The sequence below is a fragment of the Hemibagrus wyckioides genome, linkage group LG13 (genome assembly GCF_019097595.1).
Source record: "Hemibagrus wyckioides isolate EC202008001 linkage group LG13, SWU_Hwy_1.0, whole genome shotgun sequence".
Taxonomy (NCBI): Eukaryota; Metazoa; Chordata; class Actinopteri; order Siluriformes; family Bagridae; genus Hemibagrus; species Hemibagrus wyckioides.
The window spans coordinates 14,903,369-14,921,654 of NC_080722.1; the positions used below are offsets into that span (position 1 = coordinate 14,903,369).

At 37.5% G+C, this 18,286-nt stretch overlaps 2 protein-coding genes across 3 annotated transcripts in view; both read left to right on the forward strand.

Annotated features, from left to right (window-relative positions):
- The first annotated feature begins 480 nt into the window (after window positions 1-480).
- Window positions 481-4,063, forward strand: LOC131363496 (uncharacterized). Its single transcript, XM_058406076.1, has 8 exons — window positions 481-611; window positions 1,001-1,075; window positions 1,260-1,325; window positions 1,408-1,470; window positions 1,572-1,641; window positions 2,055-2,468; window positions 2,586-2,681; window positions 2,850-4,063. The coding sequence occupies exons 2-8, from the start codon at window positions 1,001-1,003 to the stop codon at window positions 3,251-3,253; spliced, it is 1,188 nt and encodes a 395-aa protein (XP_058262059.1). The 5' UTR covers window positions 481-611; the 3' UTR covers window positions 3,254-4,063.
- Window positions 4,064-4,205: 142 nt separating this feature from the next.
- myo1d (myosin 1D) overlaps window positions 4,206-18,286 on the forward strand; it is a 58,158-nt gene continuing 44,077 nt past the window's right edge. Inside the window, exons 1-3 of one of the 2 annotated variants that reach the window (XM_058406075.1) lie at window positions 4,206-4,689; window positions 15,677-15,885; window positions 16,560-16,653. In XM_058406075.1, the coding sequence (XP_058262058.1) occupies window positions 4,595-4,689; window positions 15,677-15,885; window positions 16,560-16,653 (398 nt within the window). In that variant the 5' untranslated portion in view covers window positions 4,206-4,594. The remainder of the gene's footprint in view (window positions 4,690-15,676; window positions 15,886-16,559; window positions 16,654-18,286) is intronic. The other variant, XM_058406074.1, reaches the window with a different exon arrangement.

The following is an 18,286-nucleotide window of genomic DNA, read 5'->3' on the forward strand; positions in this document are numbered from 1 at the left end:
TCTTGGATTTTCCGAATGTGTTTTTGATTTATTTTAATATTCCACATTTTAATACTCTTAAATCATATATACAAATGGACAGTGTAGCTGCAGAGTTTCATTCAAGCAGGAGTAGACTTATTTTTTCTTCTTTTTGTTCTGCTACTTCTTCTTCTTCTTCTTCTTCTTCTTCTTATTATTATTATTATTATTATTATCATCATCATCGTTATTATTATTATTAATTGACTGATTGGTTAGTTGATTATTGATTTGTTTAAAGCAATTAATATTATGCTTCAAATGACTATTACTGTAGGTACTATTTGACTGGAATGAAAACCCACAGTTGTCTCATTGAACATAAAATTTACCATATCAACTATTTATTAAACTCAGACCTACTACAGAGTCTGTGTGGGTTTTTTTTTTTTTTTTGCTGAGCTCATCAGTAGTCTCTGCCTATATGAGGTTTTCATGTGAACGCTAGCATATTCCATACGAAGTGTAAGGCAAGAGACAGTGACATGAAAGCCTAACTTCCTTTTTAATGCCTGCTGCATTGCTCTGGTGTGATATATAAAGCAAGTACCCTTTAAAGTTTCCATTTTCAGTGAACTGTCCTTGACAAGGTAAGAAACCAGTTTTCTGACAATAATAATAATTATAATAATATTAAAATAGATAAATAGATGGATAAAGATTTAGAGATAACCAATAAATATATATATATATATATAAATAGATATATATCCAAAATAAATCCAATATGAGAATATATATATATATATATATATATAAATAATATTGAAATTGAAATTTAGCTATAAATTTTGTTTATCTATCTACATATATATATATATATATATATATTATTGGATTTTTGGTTATCGCTAAATTTCAATTTCATATATATATATATATTCAATATATATATATTGGTTATTTCTAAACAATTCTAAATTATATCATAATTGTTACTTATTTAAGAATTTACTACATGTTCCATGTATCCATGTAGATGGGTGTCTCAAGCATTCAGCTGCTGTCAGTGCTGCTGGTCTGTGCAGCCAGTACAAAGCAAGCTGAAAGATCAGTAAGCATGAATTAAACAATTAAACTTTTTATGCTATAAAGATATATTCTGATTATAAAATGTTTTGTATATCTAATATTCCTTGTTTAATAATTTCTTTATAATATTATTTAGATTAATCAAATAATTATTAGCTTAAATTAGTAAATTATCTTTGAATAATTGTGATAACATTGTGTTTTAGTATGCACTGAAAATGTGGAGCAGTACAGACCAGGCTCTTCGGGAACAACTCATTTTTATGTCCAAGGTAGAGAAGAACCAATCATTGACTTCTGGTAGTTAACACATCATCCTGTAGACTGTACAATAAAATCCTCTGAATCTTTTAGGAGATAGAAGCATTGAGAAATGACCAAGGTTTGATGAAACAGAAACAAGAAGACATGACACAGGTAAGACCATTCTAAAACCCAGCCTAACTTTATGGTGTAAAAGTAAACATACTGTTAAAAAAATGATGGATTTGAGTCAAAGTATATACATACTTGTGTAGGCGATGCAGCATTGTACAGAAATGCAAGCACACGCAGATATGGAGGTGAATGTTACTTCAGTGGGAAATGGTCAGTATATTTTTACTTTTAAAATACAAAACATGAAAAAATAGGCAATTTTATTGTCAGTGTCTGAATTTCTAGTAAACATAACATGAGATTAGCGGTGGTAGCTCAAGTGCTAAAGGCTATGTGTCACTGATCGGAGTTCAAGCCCCAGCACTGCCAAGCTGCCACTGTTGGGTCCTTGAGCAAGGCCCCCAACCCCCCATGCTCCAGGGGTGCTGTATCATGGCTGACCCTGTGCTCTGACCCCAATCCCCAAGGATGGGTTATGTGAAGAAAGAATTTCACTGTGCAGTAATGTATATGTGATAAATAAAGACAACTTAAGAAAAAAACCTTAAACATACAAGATGAAAAAAAACTACATGAATCAGTTAATATTATCTGATGGTTTTTTTCCCTGCTCTCTCGGCCAGGCAGCATCTTTACACTGGAGGAGGATGATGACACTGATGAAGGATTCGACCCGTGTAAGAAATACAAGTCGCTCAACCAAGACTGGAGAGCCACAAACTACACCACCAAGAATGTTTACTGTGATCGCAGAATGCAGTGGAATGGCTGGTATCGCTTGTTCTACAGGGGACAAAGCATCCAAATGCCTGAACTGTGCGTGAAGATGGAAATGTGTGGCACACATTCCCCGCTGTGGTTAGTCGGTCGCCACCCACGCAAACGTGACGGAATTGTGACACGCAAAGTTTGTGGCCACTGGAACAGTAACTGCTGTGCCTTCAAATCCCCTCCCATCCAAGTAAAAGCATGCAGTGGCAATTACTATGTCTACAAGTTTGTCCAGCCGCAAGCCTGTCATCTGGCCTACTGTTCAGGTGAAAGCAAAAAATATGATTTCCTTAATTCAATCCCAAATTGCTAAATGTTATTGAACATTTCAGAAATGTAATTCGGTATTCTGTGCATACGTTATTGTGTAAACTCTGTTTCAGACGTTAACACTCTTATCTGCGGGAAATGTAGGAGAAATGAAATTTGTACCAGCAAAGACAAGATCAAGTGGTTTTGTAAGAAATCAAAAAGAAGAGGCAAGTAAATTAAGTCTCCACATTTAAGTATAGCTTAATTCTAACGCCAAAATTCAAGAAAATTTGAGACAAACTGAATTCTGTAGAAACAGATCAGCTACATATTCAATACACTGATATATATAGAGGGATTATAGCATCATTGCAACATTTTTCTTTCTTTTACAGTGAAGGCCAATGTGCATTTCTTCGCTGCCTACCCTGGCACACTGTCTGGCAAAGTGAACCAAATCCAGTACAGAAAGGTGTATGTGAATGTTGGAAGGACCTTCAACAGTCGCACGGGTGTGTTCACGGCTCCAGTCACGGGCGTATATCAGTTCTTCTTCTCCACGCAGACTGCGAAGAATGGCCTCAAGACTGACCTGTGGCTTGTGGTGAATGGCTACTGGGTTGCTGTATCTACCACTCATGTCAGTGTCTCAAACACAGTAGGAAATCTTTCAACGTACATGACCACTCTGCGCAAAGGTTCCCGAGTGTATGTGACCCATAACTGTGGCAACTCCTGGGCTAACTCTGCATCCAACACCATTATATTTGGGGGTTCACTGCTTTTTGTACAAAGTTGAAGGAGCCATCCTAATGTGTTTATTTTTATAACAAAGATTTTGGAGCTATTTTTAATTTTAATAACAAAGATTGGAGCTATTTTTAATTTTTATAACAAAGATTTTGTAGCTATTTCTGTTTCATGTAAATTGGGAATTATGATTGTGTGTGTGTGTGTGTGTGTGTGTGTGTGTGTTCATATACTTTACTTAATTTTAAACATGCATGTTACTGTTTGACTGTTGTCATTCTTGAGTGCTTTGTTCTATTTTTGTCCCTGCCAATTTGTTTAGTAGTCCGGAAATTTATGAATTCTTTTCTCCTCTGTCATTCACTGCTGAAAAAAAAATTCCTGCGTTTTGCTTTCTTCTTCTTTTTTTTGGACTAATATGCCTAATCTTGTGTGTAGTCAACTGGTTGCATTGTATGATTGTGATTCCTTGTTATGAACATGGTGGGGCAGTAAAGTAACTTCTGTGTTTAATAGTATGAACATACACAAGATGGCCCCTTAAACACAGGTTACTTTTAACACACACATGCCAGGGAACCTGTATTAAATTGAATAATGTTCCTGTATGTTGTGTGGTTGTTGAAGGTGTGATGAGTAAAATTCCCTGTAATATTCAAGAGTGTACTCAGTTAATACCAAACTGAACCAGGTGAATGCACTTTGAACTTTCCTATCAGATAAAAAGGAAAAAAGTTTTGAATTACAGCTAAAACATACATGATGTTTTTGAACCAAATACACTAGGATTGCCTTACATGGCTAAAATCCTGTGATTACTCCTATGATTATTTTGATGATTCACCTCTGAAGCCAGTGCCACAGCCATGTGGAGCCATCTGTGAGTTCTACACTACACACACAGTTTAGGTCTGGCCCTTGAAGAGGAGGAGCAGCTCTTACTCTCTCTCTGCGTGCGTGTGTGTGTGTGTGTGTGTGTGTGTGTCTCAGAGGAGCTGGGGGAATTTAACACACACGCTCAGAGGCATGGAGCTGCATTCGCCTTAACCGGGACAACACAAACACAACACTCAGAGGCAACAAGTCGCCCAAAATGATCTAAAGGACAAACCGCGCTTTACGCTGGAATTCAGGAAACCAGGAAATAACCAAAGCAGATTATTTTATTTTCTTTCTTTTTTTATTTAAAAAAAACGCGTACAAAGTAAATGATTTTCACTTATAGGACTTAATACCGGATAATGAATGACAATTTAACTCCCTTGTCACTTTTCTAAGCGGTGTGAACTGCGCTGCGTTCAACTGCTCTACCGTTTTGGCTGCAGTTTCTTGGTGAAGACTTGTCTTGGTGTTTTTTCCTTTGTTTGTTTTTATAAAAACAAAGCCCATTATGGCCGAGCACGAAAGTTTGGAGTTTGGAAAGGCGGATTTTGTTCTTCTAGACAATGTGTCTTTGGAAGAGTTTCTGGCCAACCTTAAACTCAGGTAAGTGAAAACAGGAGGTTCGTTCACCTTCACTGGGCTACACACACTGTCTCTGCTCTTCTTATTCCTTATCTCTACAGCTGATGTTTATACTTGAAACACTAAAGCATGAGGACTGAGTTTCATTTTGTTAACCGGTTTTTCACCCTGTTTTAGATATAATTCTCATTTTCTTTCTTTATCGGGTAAAGCTTTTGTTTTCATTTTCATTCTGTCAAAATGTTCAATTGGTTCATTCAGTTTGCTGCTTGTGTTTTATAAGTTTCCTATTCACTTATCTGCAAAACCCTCAATATTCCTTTACACCTATATCTTACATATAAATCAGCTTAGTATAGATATGTAGAGGATTGAGTTTAACAAAGTTTAACAACACTTTAACAAAGTTATATGTTAATGTCACATCCATAAAGTATATCTGTGTAAGTTTTCAAGTCACCCTATTCATTAATGTGTTTTAATATTATTAAAGTTTTAGTTTCTGATGATTGTACAAGATCTTTGGTGGCAGTGATCAGTCTAAAGAAAATTGGAGGGGGGGGGCAACTTCAATTCCACTGATTTTGGATTCAGTAACCACTTAAAACTGTATCATTGTACGATCTGTCTTTTAAAAAACGAGTATAAAACGCATATGTCTGTATTTTCGGCACTGTGTTATACAAAGTAAATTTCATACATAGACAAAATGACAATGATTTTTACTGCCTTCTATTTTTAACATATTTGTCATTGTGCTTAGTGATTACATTAACCACAGACTGCACCTGTTCAGGCTGGGTGCAGTGTAGGGTTGGAGGGCGTGAATCATGGAAATTCTCCTCCCATCTTCAATCTCTCTGTTAACCTCACAATATGTGCACAGTACAGTGCTATTTTCCAAAGCTCAGCAGTTTTATCCTAAACATGACACAGATGATGAAACATGTACATGTTAATTAGTTTCTACATGGGAATTCTCAATAGAAGCTTCTGATGTCATTTGCGAGATTATTGACTCTAATATCGTGGCGTCAAGTGCATTTAGTGTGCGTTTGTGAACCACTTAGAAAGTTTGACTGCAGTGAGAGCAGGGCTAAATAGTGTCCTTGTTCTTCTAGCTACTGAAAGTCCTGGCCTGAATGTGTTTGATTTTCTCTAAGCCGGAGATGGCGTATGCACTTTGTTATTTGCAGAGGGTGTGACCAGGCATGCTTCCTGCTACTTCCGCTGTTCCACATCTGTGTGTCTGGAGCTTCATGTACAACAGATACAGCAGGGGCAGGCCACAAAAAATGATGAAGGGGCACTTTAATAATTTGAGTTAAAGTTAAATTTACAAAACAGCTTTAGGGCTTGGCATTAATTTATGAATGTGAGGCTTTACAAATTGCTAGGGAGAAAAAATTATATATGATACTTCTTATCTTTCATCACGGATATTCTGTTAGCTGTGTTTATAAAGATCAGTCAGACTTTTAATAGCAGCCATTCCACAGAAAAGAAGAGACGAATTATATAACATTTGGGCTTAAAGCCTTTTCTTAGGATTAAGGAAGGGGGCTATTTTATGAAGGAGAGAGAACCTCCTTCTTGGGGAGTTTACGTATATGACTGAATTCCCTACTCAGCTGTCAGAGACCACTTACCCTCCAAAAAATGGCATGTGTAAGCTAAACAAATGTCAGTACAGTATTGTATGGTTATTTATATTTTATCTATGTTCCAGAGGCTGTTAATACAAGACCTACATGTCAGACGAGGCATTGTTTGGGTACCTCTGGAGCAGTGCACAGTCGTGCCCTTACAGCCTGCCTTTATATGGCAGTGTTTTGTCTGCCTCTGTGATCTTGGGAACCTTCTGCATATTTCCAAAAACAATTCTGAGGGCTGCCTGGGACATTTTCTGAATTTTTCCCGGCAGCGCCCCTGATAATACAGATTAAATAGTTGATAACCACTACGCCATGTCAAGAGTATGACTTGATCTTCCCCTGCTACCTCTCTGTCTCACACACATCCGGAGGCACTCTGTAAAGAAAAGAAAAAACAAAAATCTGTTTTTTATGGTTTGTTGGACAAAAGGTAGAAGTTGCATTTTTCCCTTCTTCTGTTAGAATGATGAAAAATTAAAAAAAGCAATGTATCAACTTCCTTTATCCCAAGAATACACTGTCAGGATATTTGGAAACGTTTTAGTCAATATTTTTGCACTTTGGCAATTTTTGTGAGTAAACCCTGACTGCTAATGTTTAAAGATTAGCACACATTTAACAGGTAATTATTGTTTCAGCACACTCACACATGTAGTAAATCATCAATATAGGACACTGTGAAAGAAGAAAACATTGGTCTGCCATCTGATCTGGTTCCTGTGTGCCTGATCCTTGTTGAAAGTCCTTTGTCCATAACTAATGGAGAATGTGGTGTCTGAGGCAGCGAAAGGTTGAATCTCAATGTGTATCAAATGAACACATGCAGTCATTGTGGTGCTCTTTCAGAACAGGAATGTCACTAGAACCTGATCAGCTGGTTGTCAAAGATCTTAAGAATTTAATTTCTATGTATCTGTGAAACCCTAGGACAAATAAGCACTGTGCCTCTCCCATTTCAGAGGCGTAACCATTCACTTGTTACCTTAACAGCAGACTCTTGCTGCATGGATCCCAGCTGTGACACATGGCAACCTGATTCCATCTCTGTACAGCAGACGCACGGATCAAAGTCTCCTTAAAGCTCAGGTGCAATGAGCTAGGCTTGACACAACATTAAAGGTTCTCCTTGCTGTTTCTGCATGAGTATGAATGGCGAAGCAAAGTATGGCCATTAAAAGGCAGGAAATTAATGTTAAAGTGTACACAATGTTATCTGTGTATACAAATTTAAAAGAGCTTTATATATATATATCCCAGAACAGCGCTGAAGGAATATTTTCCATTAGCTGTGCTAAAAGCCAGGGGGGATTCACCTCTTGCTCTCCCACATTAAGATCCTTGGCCAGAGATCTATCTGCTCTCTAAACTCTGGAGCAGTGGCATGCTTGCCCCCTATTCAGGGCTTCTTCCTTGGCCAAGTCTCCCATAGCTCCCTCTTTCTTCCTCCTGCTAATAAAAATGGACAGATAAAGAACACAGTGTCCAGTGCTGTACTGACTCTCCTTAAAAAAAAAAAAAAAAAAAAAGGAAGAACCCTGAATGAAGTCTTACTGATCTATGGTAACAAGGTATATGGAATTTTCACCGCCTATAGCTTTGAAATGATGTTACCTGCTTTCTACAAAATATCAACACATACAAAAGCTATGATTATATAGGGATTTACATAGGGCGTTTTTTGCTGCAGCTGTGCTACAGATATTAGCACCAACACTTGTGTGGTTTTGATTACTCTGCCCCTTACTTTCCCTCTTTTTCCCATCACTTTCCCATGTGTAACTCTTTGGTATTTCACCATAACCAGTTCCTACACTCTACAGTTAAAAAAAGTAATTCAGCTACTCTGTAATGGTGAAAATATTTCTCTTTTCCTGAAAGGCTGGATTAGGGGCTGAATTTTTTTTTTTTTTTTTTTTTGAAAACCAGGCCCCTTTCTCTCACTCTCAACCAAAGAAAGGGGTTAGTCTTACCACAAGAATTTCCATACAACCCTAATAATCTGAAACACATTACTGCCCTTACATAAACAGGACTGTGCATTTTGGCCCTTATTTCCCCTCAAAATAAGATCTAAGACACACAGATGTCTTATTTGTGGACTATGAGCTTTGGCAGATGGGCAGTAAGAGAACTTGTTTGAGATGCTCTCTTTTCTTTCCCCCCTTTCCCTTTCATTCTTTCTTCCTTTGTGTTTACGGTCTCCCTATTTTTAGGGTGGCAGCCGATTCCTCACTCCCTTGGTATCTGTTTTTCTTTCTTTCTTTCTCAATTGTTCCAGATTCGTACTGAGGAATAGAATGTGATTATCCCGCCACATGATTGTTGTAAAGTAATCAAATGTATCTTTCAAATTGTTTTCTGAAAAGAAAAAGTAAATGTCTGGGCAGTTCCATTTTTAGAGAATCTATTCATATACCACTGACAGTATGAGTTTATGGCTATTCTTTTCTAGTTCTTTATTCCCCCATGTTATTTGAACTGGATATTAAGGCCTTGTGGTCAAACTGACTATATGTAGAGAAGTGAACCTTTTAATTTGGTTGAGGATCACATTCAGCAGGAGAAATATTATGTGTAAACGTTAGATGTTGCTAACGTGGAAAGGCTTACATCATTCTGGAGTGGCTGTCTGTCTACCTGTTGATTCTGAGCTCTGCTAGCAGAGTGGTGTAAGTCTGGTTCAAAGCCAGGTTTGAGTGAACTCATTCTGGACATGACTCAAAGTTAGGGGGAACTTTTAAGACCTCTTTGCTTCTCTACCCTTTAGCTGTTTGTTTACAGTACAGGATGAATCAATATCATTGTTTAACGTCTTTCTCTCTTTCATTCTCTCTCCCTTTTACTCTATTTTTCTATGCCTTTTGTGTTGTATTTTCCCCCTAGATTTTATTTTTCTCTGATCAAAATCCTAGAGCTCTCCTGAAATAACATGCTGAGTAATGTCTGCGTTTGCTTCATAGCCTCATCATTTAGTCTCTTTTTTTCCCCCACTCTTTCTTTGGCTGTTGTCCCATCAGCACTTTTTTCTCTGACATCAGGTCAGGATCAAGCCTGTGTACTATAATGAAGGTGGCCTGTAGCCAAGTCTTACCACCAGATCTACTTGAGTCACTTTATTACCCACTTCTGAAACCAGATCCCTGAAACCTGCCCTTTTTCTCCTCATTGTCAGGCAGACAGAACAAAAGCAGCTCTGATCTCAGCTCCACAGAGGAAGGTGCTGGCCAAAGAGACAAATTTCAGATAGTTGGCCCAGAGGTACATCGGGCTAAAATTTCTGAACTATCAATACAGCATTAATAAAGCTTTAATCCTAAACTTTGTGAATCACGCCATCAACACAATTGTGTACTTTTATTATTAGTCCTTTAAACAGTAGTTTGCACTTCAAAGGATGACCTCCTTTTCCCTTCTCTTGGCTCATCCTTTATTTTTTACCCAGCCACTGCTTCATTGCGATTTCTCTGTGTGAGTATGTTGGAAAAGGAGACAAGTTGGAAGACCAAGACAGGAGTTTGAGTGAGTCTAGACGAGCAGGAAGGCATAAGACTCATCAGGCCACTGAGATTGATTTGTCTGAGTTGGTCAGTGGTAGGAGTTTTTTCTGCTTTAGCTGTCAGTAGGGAGGGAGCTGCTGTTTAGCGCTAAGTGGGTGTTACCCTGGCAGAAGTGCTGCTAATTCGACTCCCAGATGTGTCAGAGAAACAGGGCTGGTGGCAGAAAATGGGTGTAGGAGGCTGGTACTGGGATCACTTTCAAAGGCCAAGAAAAAGAGTTGTCTAAGGTCAAATGAAAGATTATTCAGTGAAGCTGCATAAAATGCTGGAAGAGAATTAAGTTTCTTGAAAGACTAGTTATAGGTTAAATATTTTATTTTTCTGTAATATTTTATTTTTGCCGTAATTTTAAGAGTTATCTGTCACATCATGCCTCATTCCGGATATATGTGTGTGTTTTTTAAAGGGATTTCATCTAAATCAGAGCGGTACCTCCTAATGGAAAATTATAGTATCAAAACCAGAAGAAGAACTTAATTTATCATTTAGTAATTCACACTGGGTTTGATTTAGTCGTTTTGTAAAATCCAGCATACATATAACGGTAAGTGGATGTCTCTCTAGTCCATTTAAAGTGCTTTTTTTTTTTTATTGCAAAGAAGCTCTAATGTATAGTTATAGCTATAATTACATTCATCTCGCTGTTTATAACAATTATCCCATCAATTCAAAGCAGGGAAGTAATGCTGCTAATCATCAACCCTTAACACAGGCAAATAAAAATGTCATATAAATCTGGCTACAGAACAGAGACGAACTCATTATCAGGTCAGACCCATGATGCACTTTGCTAAGCTGTGGGTTCTGGGTCATAGTGAATTATTGATGGTAAATTGCATCTGAGCCATAAATGTGGATAAGGGAAAGATTTTAACCTTGTTGATATGGTTGAGATAAAAGGAGATCATTGTGTGTGGCCTAAAAGGTGTGTACAAAAAAGCATTGATGTATTTTGTTTTTGGATTATTATACTTGAGATGAGGAATGGGAATATTATTCAGTATAGTGTGTATTCATTCAGATAAGGTTATTTCACTATATTAAGTCATGGTTTTTAATAGTAAATACTCTGTAAATATAAATATATAAATCAGTAAATATTCTACCTGAGTGTAAACCTCAGGCCATGTGATAAGATTTTGATTCTTATGGCAATGATTTGATGTGAAGTCAAAGACACACACACAAAATATTACACTTTCCCACCGCTTCCATTTTTGCTAGAGTTTTAACTGATGTCAGGGAATGTTGGTTGCTCTCCACCCTTTATAACGATGGACAAATAACCACAAGACAGACCCACCCAAACAAGGCTGCAAGCAGTAGTTATCTTCAGCCTGGCCTGTAATTCAATTCTAAAAATGGAGTGGCTCTCACATGGCCTGTGGTGAGGATTTCACCCCTTGTCCTAGGTGAATAAGGGTTAAAGCCATAGCTGGCAAAAAACAGATCAACTAGCAAATAAATCTGATCCAAACACTTACCTCAGGTGTATTCTATGACAGCGAATTCATTCCACTTTGTTACAGATATCACATTATAAAGGTATGGTATTTAGGGAGGAGGAGAGTTGTTACGTTCCACAAAAGATTCAGCATTTTCATTTATAACACACTGAGTTCATAACCGTTTTTAGTATGCTTGCTGAACTGGTGGAGTTCACTTGAATTTGGACGAATGAGTATCAGTGTGTATGTGTAATGTCTGAAGGAGAGCGAGTGGGAGGCAGCACCAGACTCACTTGGGAGTGAAAGTAAGGTGGACCTTTATCTGTATCCAGAGCAGCCACACCAAAGCCTGATGGGAAACAAGGCCAGGAGGAGGCCTCCTGCTTCCGTTTTTATACTCTTCCCTGTCTATATTTATACACGTTTTATATTATTAATTTGATTCAGATGCTAGGATATAAAATGTATAAATTGCAGCACTGCCTGAAGGCTCCTATTCATTCCCATTCCTCTGGTGCTGGTTAATATTTTATGCCAAATCTGTTGTTTTCATTTTATATCAATTACTAAATATCTCCAAGATTAAGCAGCCATGATGTGTTTTTATCATTCATTTTGCTGTATTCCATGTATAATCAGTTCTGTCCTGCTGCCTCCGTAAACTAATTATAGTTAGGAAAGTAATTATGACTATTTTTACACCGTGGCATCAACAGGATTTATCTTTCGGCACCCAATTATATTTTAGACAGGATGCTCTGATGGAACATGTGGCTGCTCCTGTATAAAAGCAGGTGCAGTTCTCTCATTGTTGTTGTGCTGCTAGTAAGTGAGGATGTAATTTATAGGGTTGGTTCAATGCCACTATTCTTTTAGGTATGACTCAGTAACCTCCTATCCAAATGATTGGGTGACATTTTATAAAGAGGAATCGAAAAAGTAAACATTTGATTATATACACAGTGCATCTCATATGTCCCGTATATCTAGGATGAATGTGATGTACTGCCTAAGCCAATAGATTATCAGGACAGAACTCGCAGAACACACAACACCATAATAGTGTGATTACTCAATGATCTTTATCTTAAATAAAGTGCCTATTGAGCATCTTTAGGCTTACATGAACTTTTTTTATGATGTAGCAGCCATAAGCGATGTAGCATTAAATGGTTCAAGGTCATAAAAACACTGACCTACATTCCCCCTGAGATAACAGGTTTTGTATATATTGGACCTCATTATCAATCTTTTGGCAAATATGGGTGTGCTTTCTGAATTGTGTTTAGTGACAGCACAAAACTCTATAAAAGGCAAAGCTCGCAGGGATGGAAATGACAATATGATGAGTAAACTGCCATTTTCGTGCACCAAATTTTCCATTGCAAAAGCTCAGCCACTGTAATGAGTTGATTACTACAGGCAACGATGCACTATCCCTTTTTGTCGGGTGCCATCAGTTGTCTAAATGTAGTATTTTAAAGCTTCAAATTTTAATTTCATTTGTGCGCAATGAGATATTTGAACCTGGCAACATAATCCCGAAATAAATTTGCACTACATCCTGCCACATCCTATCAGTCAAGGAATATTATAAATTATGTTCATACATTATATATAAACTCAGGAGATTGTATTTTAAATGTGTTCATGTGTTCATTATATATATATATATATATATATATATATATATATATATATATATATATATATATATATATATATATATATATATATATATATATATAATATTTATACTGCCTTATTTCCCCATGGAGTGGCCAATTTGTATATGTTCTGTATATGTTCTATAGCCTTGTTGCACAAAGGCATACTGGTGCTCAGCCACAGGACTGCTGGTGGGCTGTTGTGTACGGCTGACCTATGCCCCTTACACACAGACATTGCATTGACAAGAAAACAATGAGGCAGGAGACAGACACAAAAGAACCTTTAACTCCCTCTGAACGACTGCCAGCCTCCCAAGCATCAGTCAGTACAGTGCCAGCATCACAGCTTTGCCACGCGACCCACTGCTCGCTCCTCCCTGCTCCAACAGCACACAGAAGCCTTTCTATGTGCACTTTAGCTGAGTTAATGCTTATACATTACAGATGACTATGAGGAGTTTTATCGTTGAGCACTGAGAAATCCTAATGCTAATCCACTAATGTTTAAAAGCTCATTCAAGCAGTCCCTTAGGAGGATTTGACGAGAGGAATTAGAAGAGCATCCAGACAGCCTTTCACTTATTCAAACTGTAAGCAAATTAAAATACACTGGCATTCCAGGTGCACTTTTACATCCACATTATTTGGTTCACTGATTTTGAATTGTGGTCCGCTTTCCTCCTTCATTCAGTTTATTTATGTAAGTGTGAACACGTCACCATATTAACCACAAAGAGACCTAAACAATAATATTGTATTGGTATATAGCAGACACAGATGTGAGTTGTTTCAAGTGAAAAATCAATCCAACAATCAAATAAATCCTGTTCCAGACCTTTAATATATATTGCAACGCATATTCAACACATAATCTCGTAACCACCTGAAAATAAATCAACTGATTTAATAACATTTAAGGAAATATAATATTCGTGTGCTTCACATTTCTAAAGTAAATTTCCACCTTCCGGCTTTTTAAAATTGTTTCCGATACATGAGCAGAGTGAATAAGAACGTGTTCATTGTTATTATCATATATTATTTTGTTATAGTTTGTTATAACAGTTATGTTTTTATGGATTAATGTGCCAGAACAGATTGCCAAACAACTCAGGTTTAGGCAAGTATGTGATTATTTAGAGCTTCAGTTTTAGACCTACATCTCTTATGGTCTTAACACTAATTGTACAGCTATGGAGCTTGAAATTAAGAAAGTAACCTACTTTAAAAAAATAAATAAATAACATCTTGGCTGAACAAAAAGTGTAGTGAAGTGTAAATCTTTGAGCAAGCTATTCCACCACCAAGTTTAGCTGAGCTCTGTTTCTGTATTTTTTGTATCATTTGAAGAGGTAATCAAAACAAAGCATAATATTGATGATAATATTGTAAGGATGTAATATAATGTAATACATTTTCACACTACTCTAGAAAAGAATGATTTATAAACTGCTGCGTGTAGACTTTTGATTTTGGGTGTTACTGGATCTTGTCCTGTCCAGAAGGAATCAAAAGGTGTTATTAAGACAAATATTACTGTAAACAAAACATCTGGCAATCGTATGTAGTTACACTACCAAACTGTATTTAGTTAAAGTAAGCCCTTGGGACCGAAACAGGCTATTTATTGTTCAGATCTCCTCATACTAACTTAAATTAAATGGTACTATTCATATGGGTTGGTATTGTTATGGTATTGACAAAGAAGAAAGAAGGGCTTCCCCATGTCTTCAGTCCCAGCTTAAGTCTTAATTAGTATGAATAAAACCATGAGCTGTAATTGGTGACTAATTTTGTGTGCCTTACCAAGACCAAACCTTTCGCCATTTCTTTTTATCCCCTTCATAACTCGTGTCAGCACCATAGCTACAGTGAGAAAATTGCAGCAGTGTAACAACTTAACGGTTGTTTTAAATCCAAACACAAACAAACCAGGTCTGAAAAAGGCCCAAGTTCACATAAATACAGCATTTAAAGCATTTACATTCAGTAAATGTGCAGTGAGGTAATCATCATGTCTGGATAAACAGAGCTAGTGATGCCTTAAACCGCTGCACGTCCTGATGGGGCAGAGGGAGCTTGGCAGAGGTGCTGGTGGAGAAGAAAGAAAGCTTTATTCTGAGCATGATCCAGGGCTTCTTAGAAGAGGAAGGAAGTGAGGCTTTCATTCTCCAGGGGCCTGAGCCCAAAACAGCCTGCTCCAGCTAGACAGAGAGATTTCCAGCCATTACCTCTCCATGCTCTACAGCTGGACTGGAAGCTGGTGGCTTGCTATGGGATTTTTGCCTGGTAGCACCAAACACCGAACCTACAATGCAGTGTTGCAGCAGGGTCTGCGAAAGAATAAGTAAATTGTTAGGGTTTTTTGTACATAATTACAACAAATTCTCTTTGATGGTGTTCAGTATTTACAGAGGATTTGTGTGTCTGGGTATGGTCTTTGTGTGACCAGTCTATAAATAGATCACTACACCATTAATACATAATCTGAACTAGGCTCTTTGTTTCAGTGTGTACAAATATGAATGCATTATTAGTGGTCTCTCCTTTTTCTCCCTCCATTCTTAAAAACTACACAAAGCTCACACAATACAATACAGCATATGAACTGTGGGAATATATTGCCCTTTGCTGTAACAAGAAAATCCAGTTACTTACCAGGTTGTTCTATATTGTAGGTTTGAAAAGGGTCGCATCTACAGCTACATCGGTGAGGTGGTGGTATCAGTGAACCCTTACCGTGCCATGAACATCTATGGACGGGACATGGTGGAGCAGTATAAGGGCCGGGAGCTGTACGAGCGGCCGCCCCATCTCTTCGCCATAGCAGACGCCGCATACAAAGCCATGAAGAGACGAAATAAAGACACCTGTATTGTTATCTCAGGTTGGATACACTTATAATGTAAACTCTAAAACCCAGCTATTGGCATTGCCTAAGGTTGGTAGTTTGACGAGGTATTAATCATATAAATACAGATGACCTTATTTTACCCCTTATGTCTGTCATCTTGCTCCTACTTATTTTTTAAAGTATTGTATTTTTAGTCTATTTTCTTGGAACCACTGTCCAGCCTTATATGACGGGATATGGAGTGATTAGATCTGCGGTTAGAGCAGAATTACTCACTGCTAGCATGTATTGGTTCCTCACCAACCACAGAATGAAGTCCCTCACAATCCACAGAAGTGACTCAGAAGCCCATTCTTACATATTTATTTTTTGTTGGGGAAACTATTCTGAGGTGGGACACATCTACCAGTGGATATAAAGGAGCAGTTTAAAAGGACAGATTCTTATATAAAACACTGATAAAACCCTGATGACTCTTAATGACCACAAACTATGACTGCACTGCAAAAATATTTGAGCCATTTAGTGTCATCTAGTGGTCAGAGGAGATATAGGATTGTTTTACTCTTTGGCATCAGCATATGAGTCATGACTTGAAAATTCTGTGAATGCTGGGCACTGGCCTCTGATGTATAAGTGAATTAAAGTGTGTACTCATTACACAGAGTCTATTAACTGAATGTTTGGATCATGTGCTCACTTTGCAGGGGAGAGCGGTGCTGGAAAAACAGAAGCCAGTAAATATATAATGCAATATATAGCTGCTATTACAAATCCTAGCCAAAGAGCAGAAGTGGAGAGGTGAGTGAAAAAATATGCTGTTCCTCCTTTTGCCATGGCTTATGGTACAAAAGCTGTTAATTATAGCATCTAATTTTCTCATATATTGCTTAACTAGAAGGGCCATATATAAACATATATTTCAGTTCACTTTATTTTCATTCTATTTGTTAGGCACTTTTAAGTTTAGAAATGTATAAATTTATCCATAATGAGTAAGCCAGAGGTGATGGTGGCCAAGAAAACTTTCTGAAATTTTCTGAGGAAGAAACCTTAAGAGGAACCGGACTCACAGAATGACACCAGATGAGGACATTACGATCATAAATTATTATTATTTTATTACTATATACTATACTATAAAAATTGCAGTTGTGTAAACAGGAGCTTTCTTCTAGCTTTAATATGAAGTCTATTTCTGAAGAGATTTGAGTGCAAATCTCCAACCACAAGCAGGGCATAAGGATGGATCAGATCAGGAGAGCAGAAGGGGTCAGAAGGCCAGGATCACCCATAACTTAGTAGGAGAGAGAGAGAGAGAGACAGGGAGAGAACAAGGAAAAACACAGATTATTAGGTATGCTTATCGTTACGTAATGGTTAAGGACAATGTACAATGTGCAGAGTGCAAGCAGGGACTCTAGCAAAACTAGCTATGACAACATAACTAAAATGTAGCACAGAAGTGAGGGTGCCCTGAGACAGTGGCCAGCAATTTCATTGTATACAAACAAGTGTGAGTGGGTTTTGATGGTGGGGGGCAGCATCAAACATCTCATTCCACCAAAACACTCACATTTTTATACTTAATGCTTTCACACTGATGAATCAATACATACACTAATCTTTAACAGATCAGGAAATTATAAAGTGCAAACACATTACACTTTTCATAATCACAAGATTATGAATTATGTATGAATTGCTATGAAATGAATAATGGTAAAAGTTAAGTAATAACACCTTGCAAACTCATTGTTAATTAATATGACACTTTGCAGTAATAATAAAGAACACTTATATTATTTCAGGCTTTAGGCTATTTAAGTAACTTGGGACAAATTCACAATTCAAAAGGGATGACCGTAATGGACTGTATAATTTTAATCAGACTTTATCTATCCATTATCCATTATTATTTATATGACTTTGTCTGCAAATAAAGGTGTCAATAGAAGTACCTTTGATCCTGTTTATGTTTATGGCTCTCACTTTGGTGATCTTATCATGAGCCTTTCTGTCCAAAGGTCAAACAAAAAAAGGCTAGAGTTTAGGCTAGAATATGAGCATTGCTCTTCTACTAATATTAAAGTCTGCTGAGACAGGATTCACCCAGGCCTCAGTGGAAATTTCCTGGAGGACATTTCCTGTGGTTATTTCAGGGTGGGGTTTGCACAGGTCATGGCAGTGATTTGCAGACTGTGGTTTGACCCATAAAACATGCAGCATAGCACACTTTCCACCCTGACCAGCACTCAATGTTCTCATTTTCACTGTGATTCGGCGCAGCACTAGACTATGATGGTGATATTTCAGGCAGTTATGGTCATGAATACATGCGTACCTGCCCATAGTGGCTGAGACTAGGATGTAGTTCAGTAGCCAGCAGTCAGATCTTTTAGCCCATACTGAAATAACTGTGGCCCAGTGAGTG

Bases quoted from the DNA above. Each gene is read 5' to 3' on its own strand.
- LOC131363496 (XM_058406076.1), top strand. From the start codon at position 1,001: ATGGGTGTCTCAAGCATTCAGCTGCTGTCAGTGCTGCTGGTCTGTGCA. The intron at 1,471-1,571 runs GTAAGACCATTC...ATACTTGTGTAG, and splicing joins AACAAGAAGACATGACACAG to GCGATGCAGCATTGTACAGA. The intron at 2,682-2,849 runs GCAAGTAAATTA...TTTCTTTTACAG, and splicing joins TAAGAAATCAAAAAGAAGAG to TGAAGGCCAATGTGCATTTC.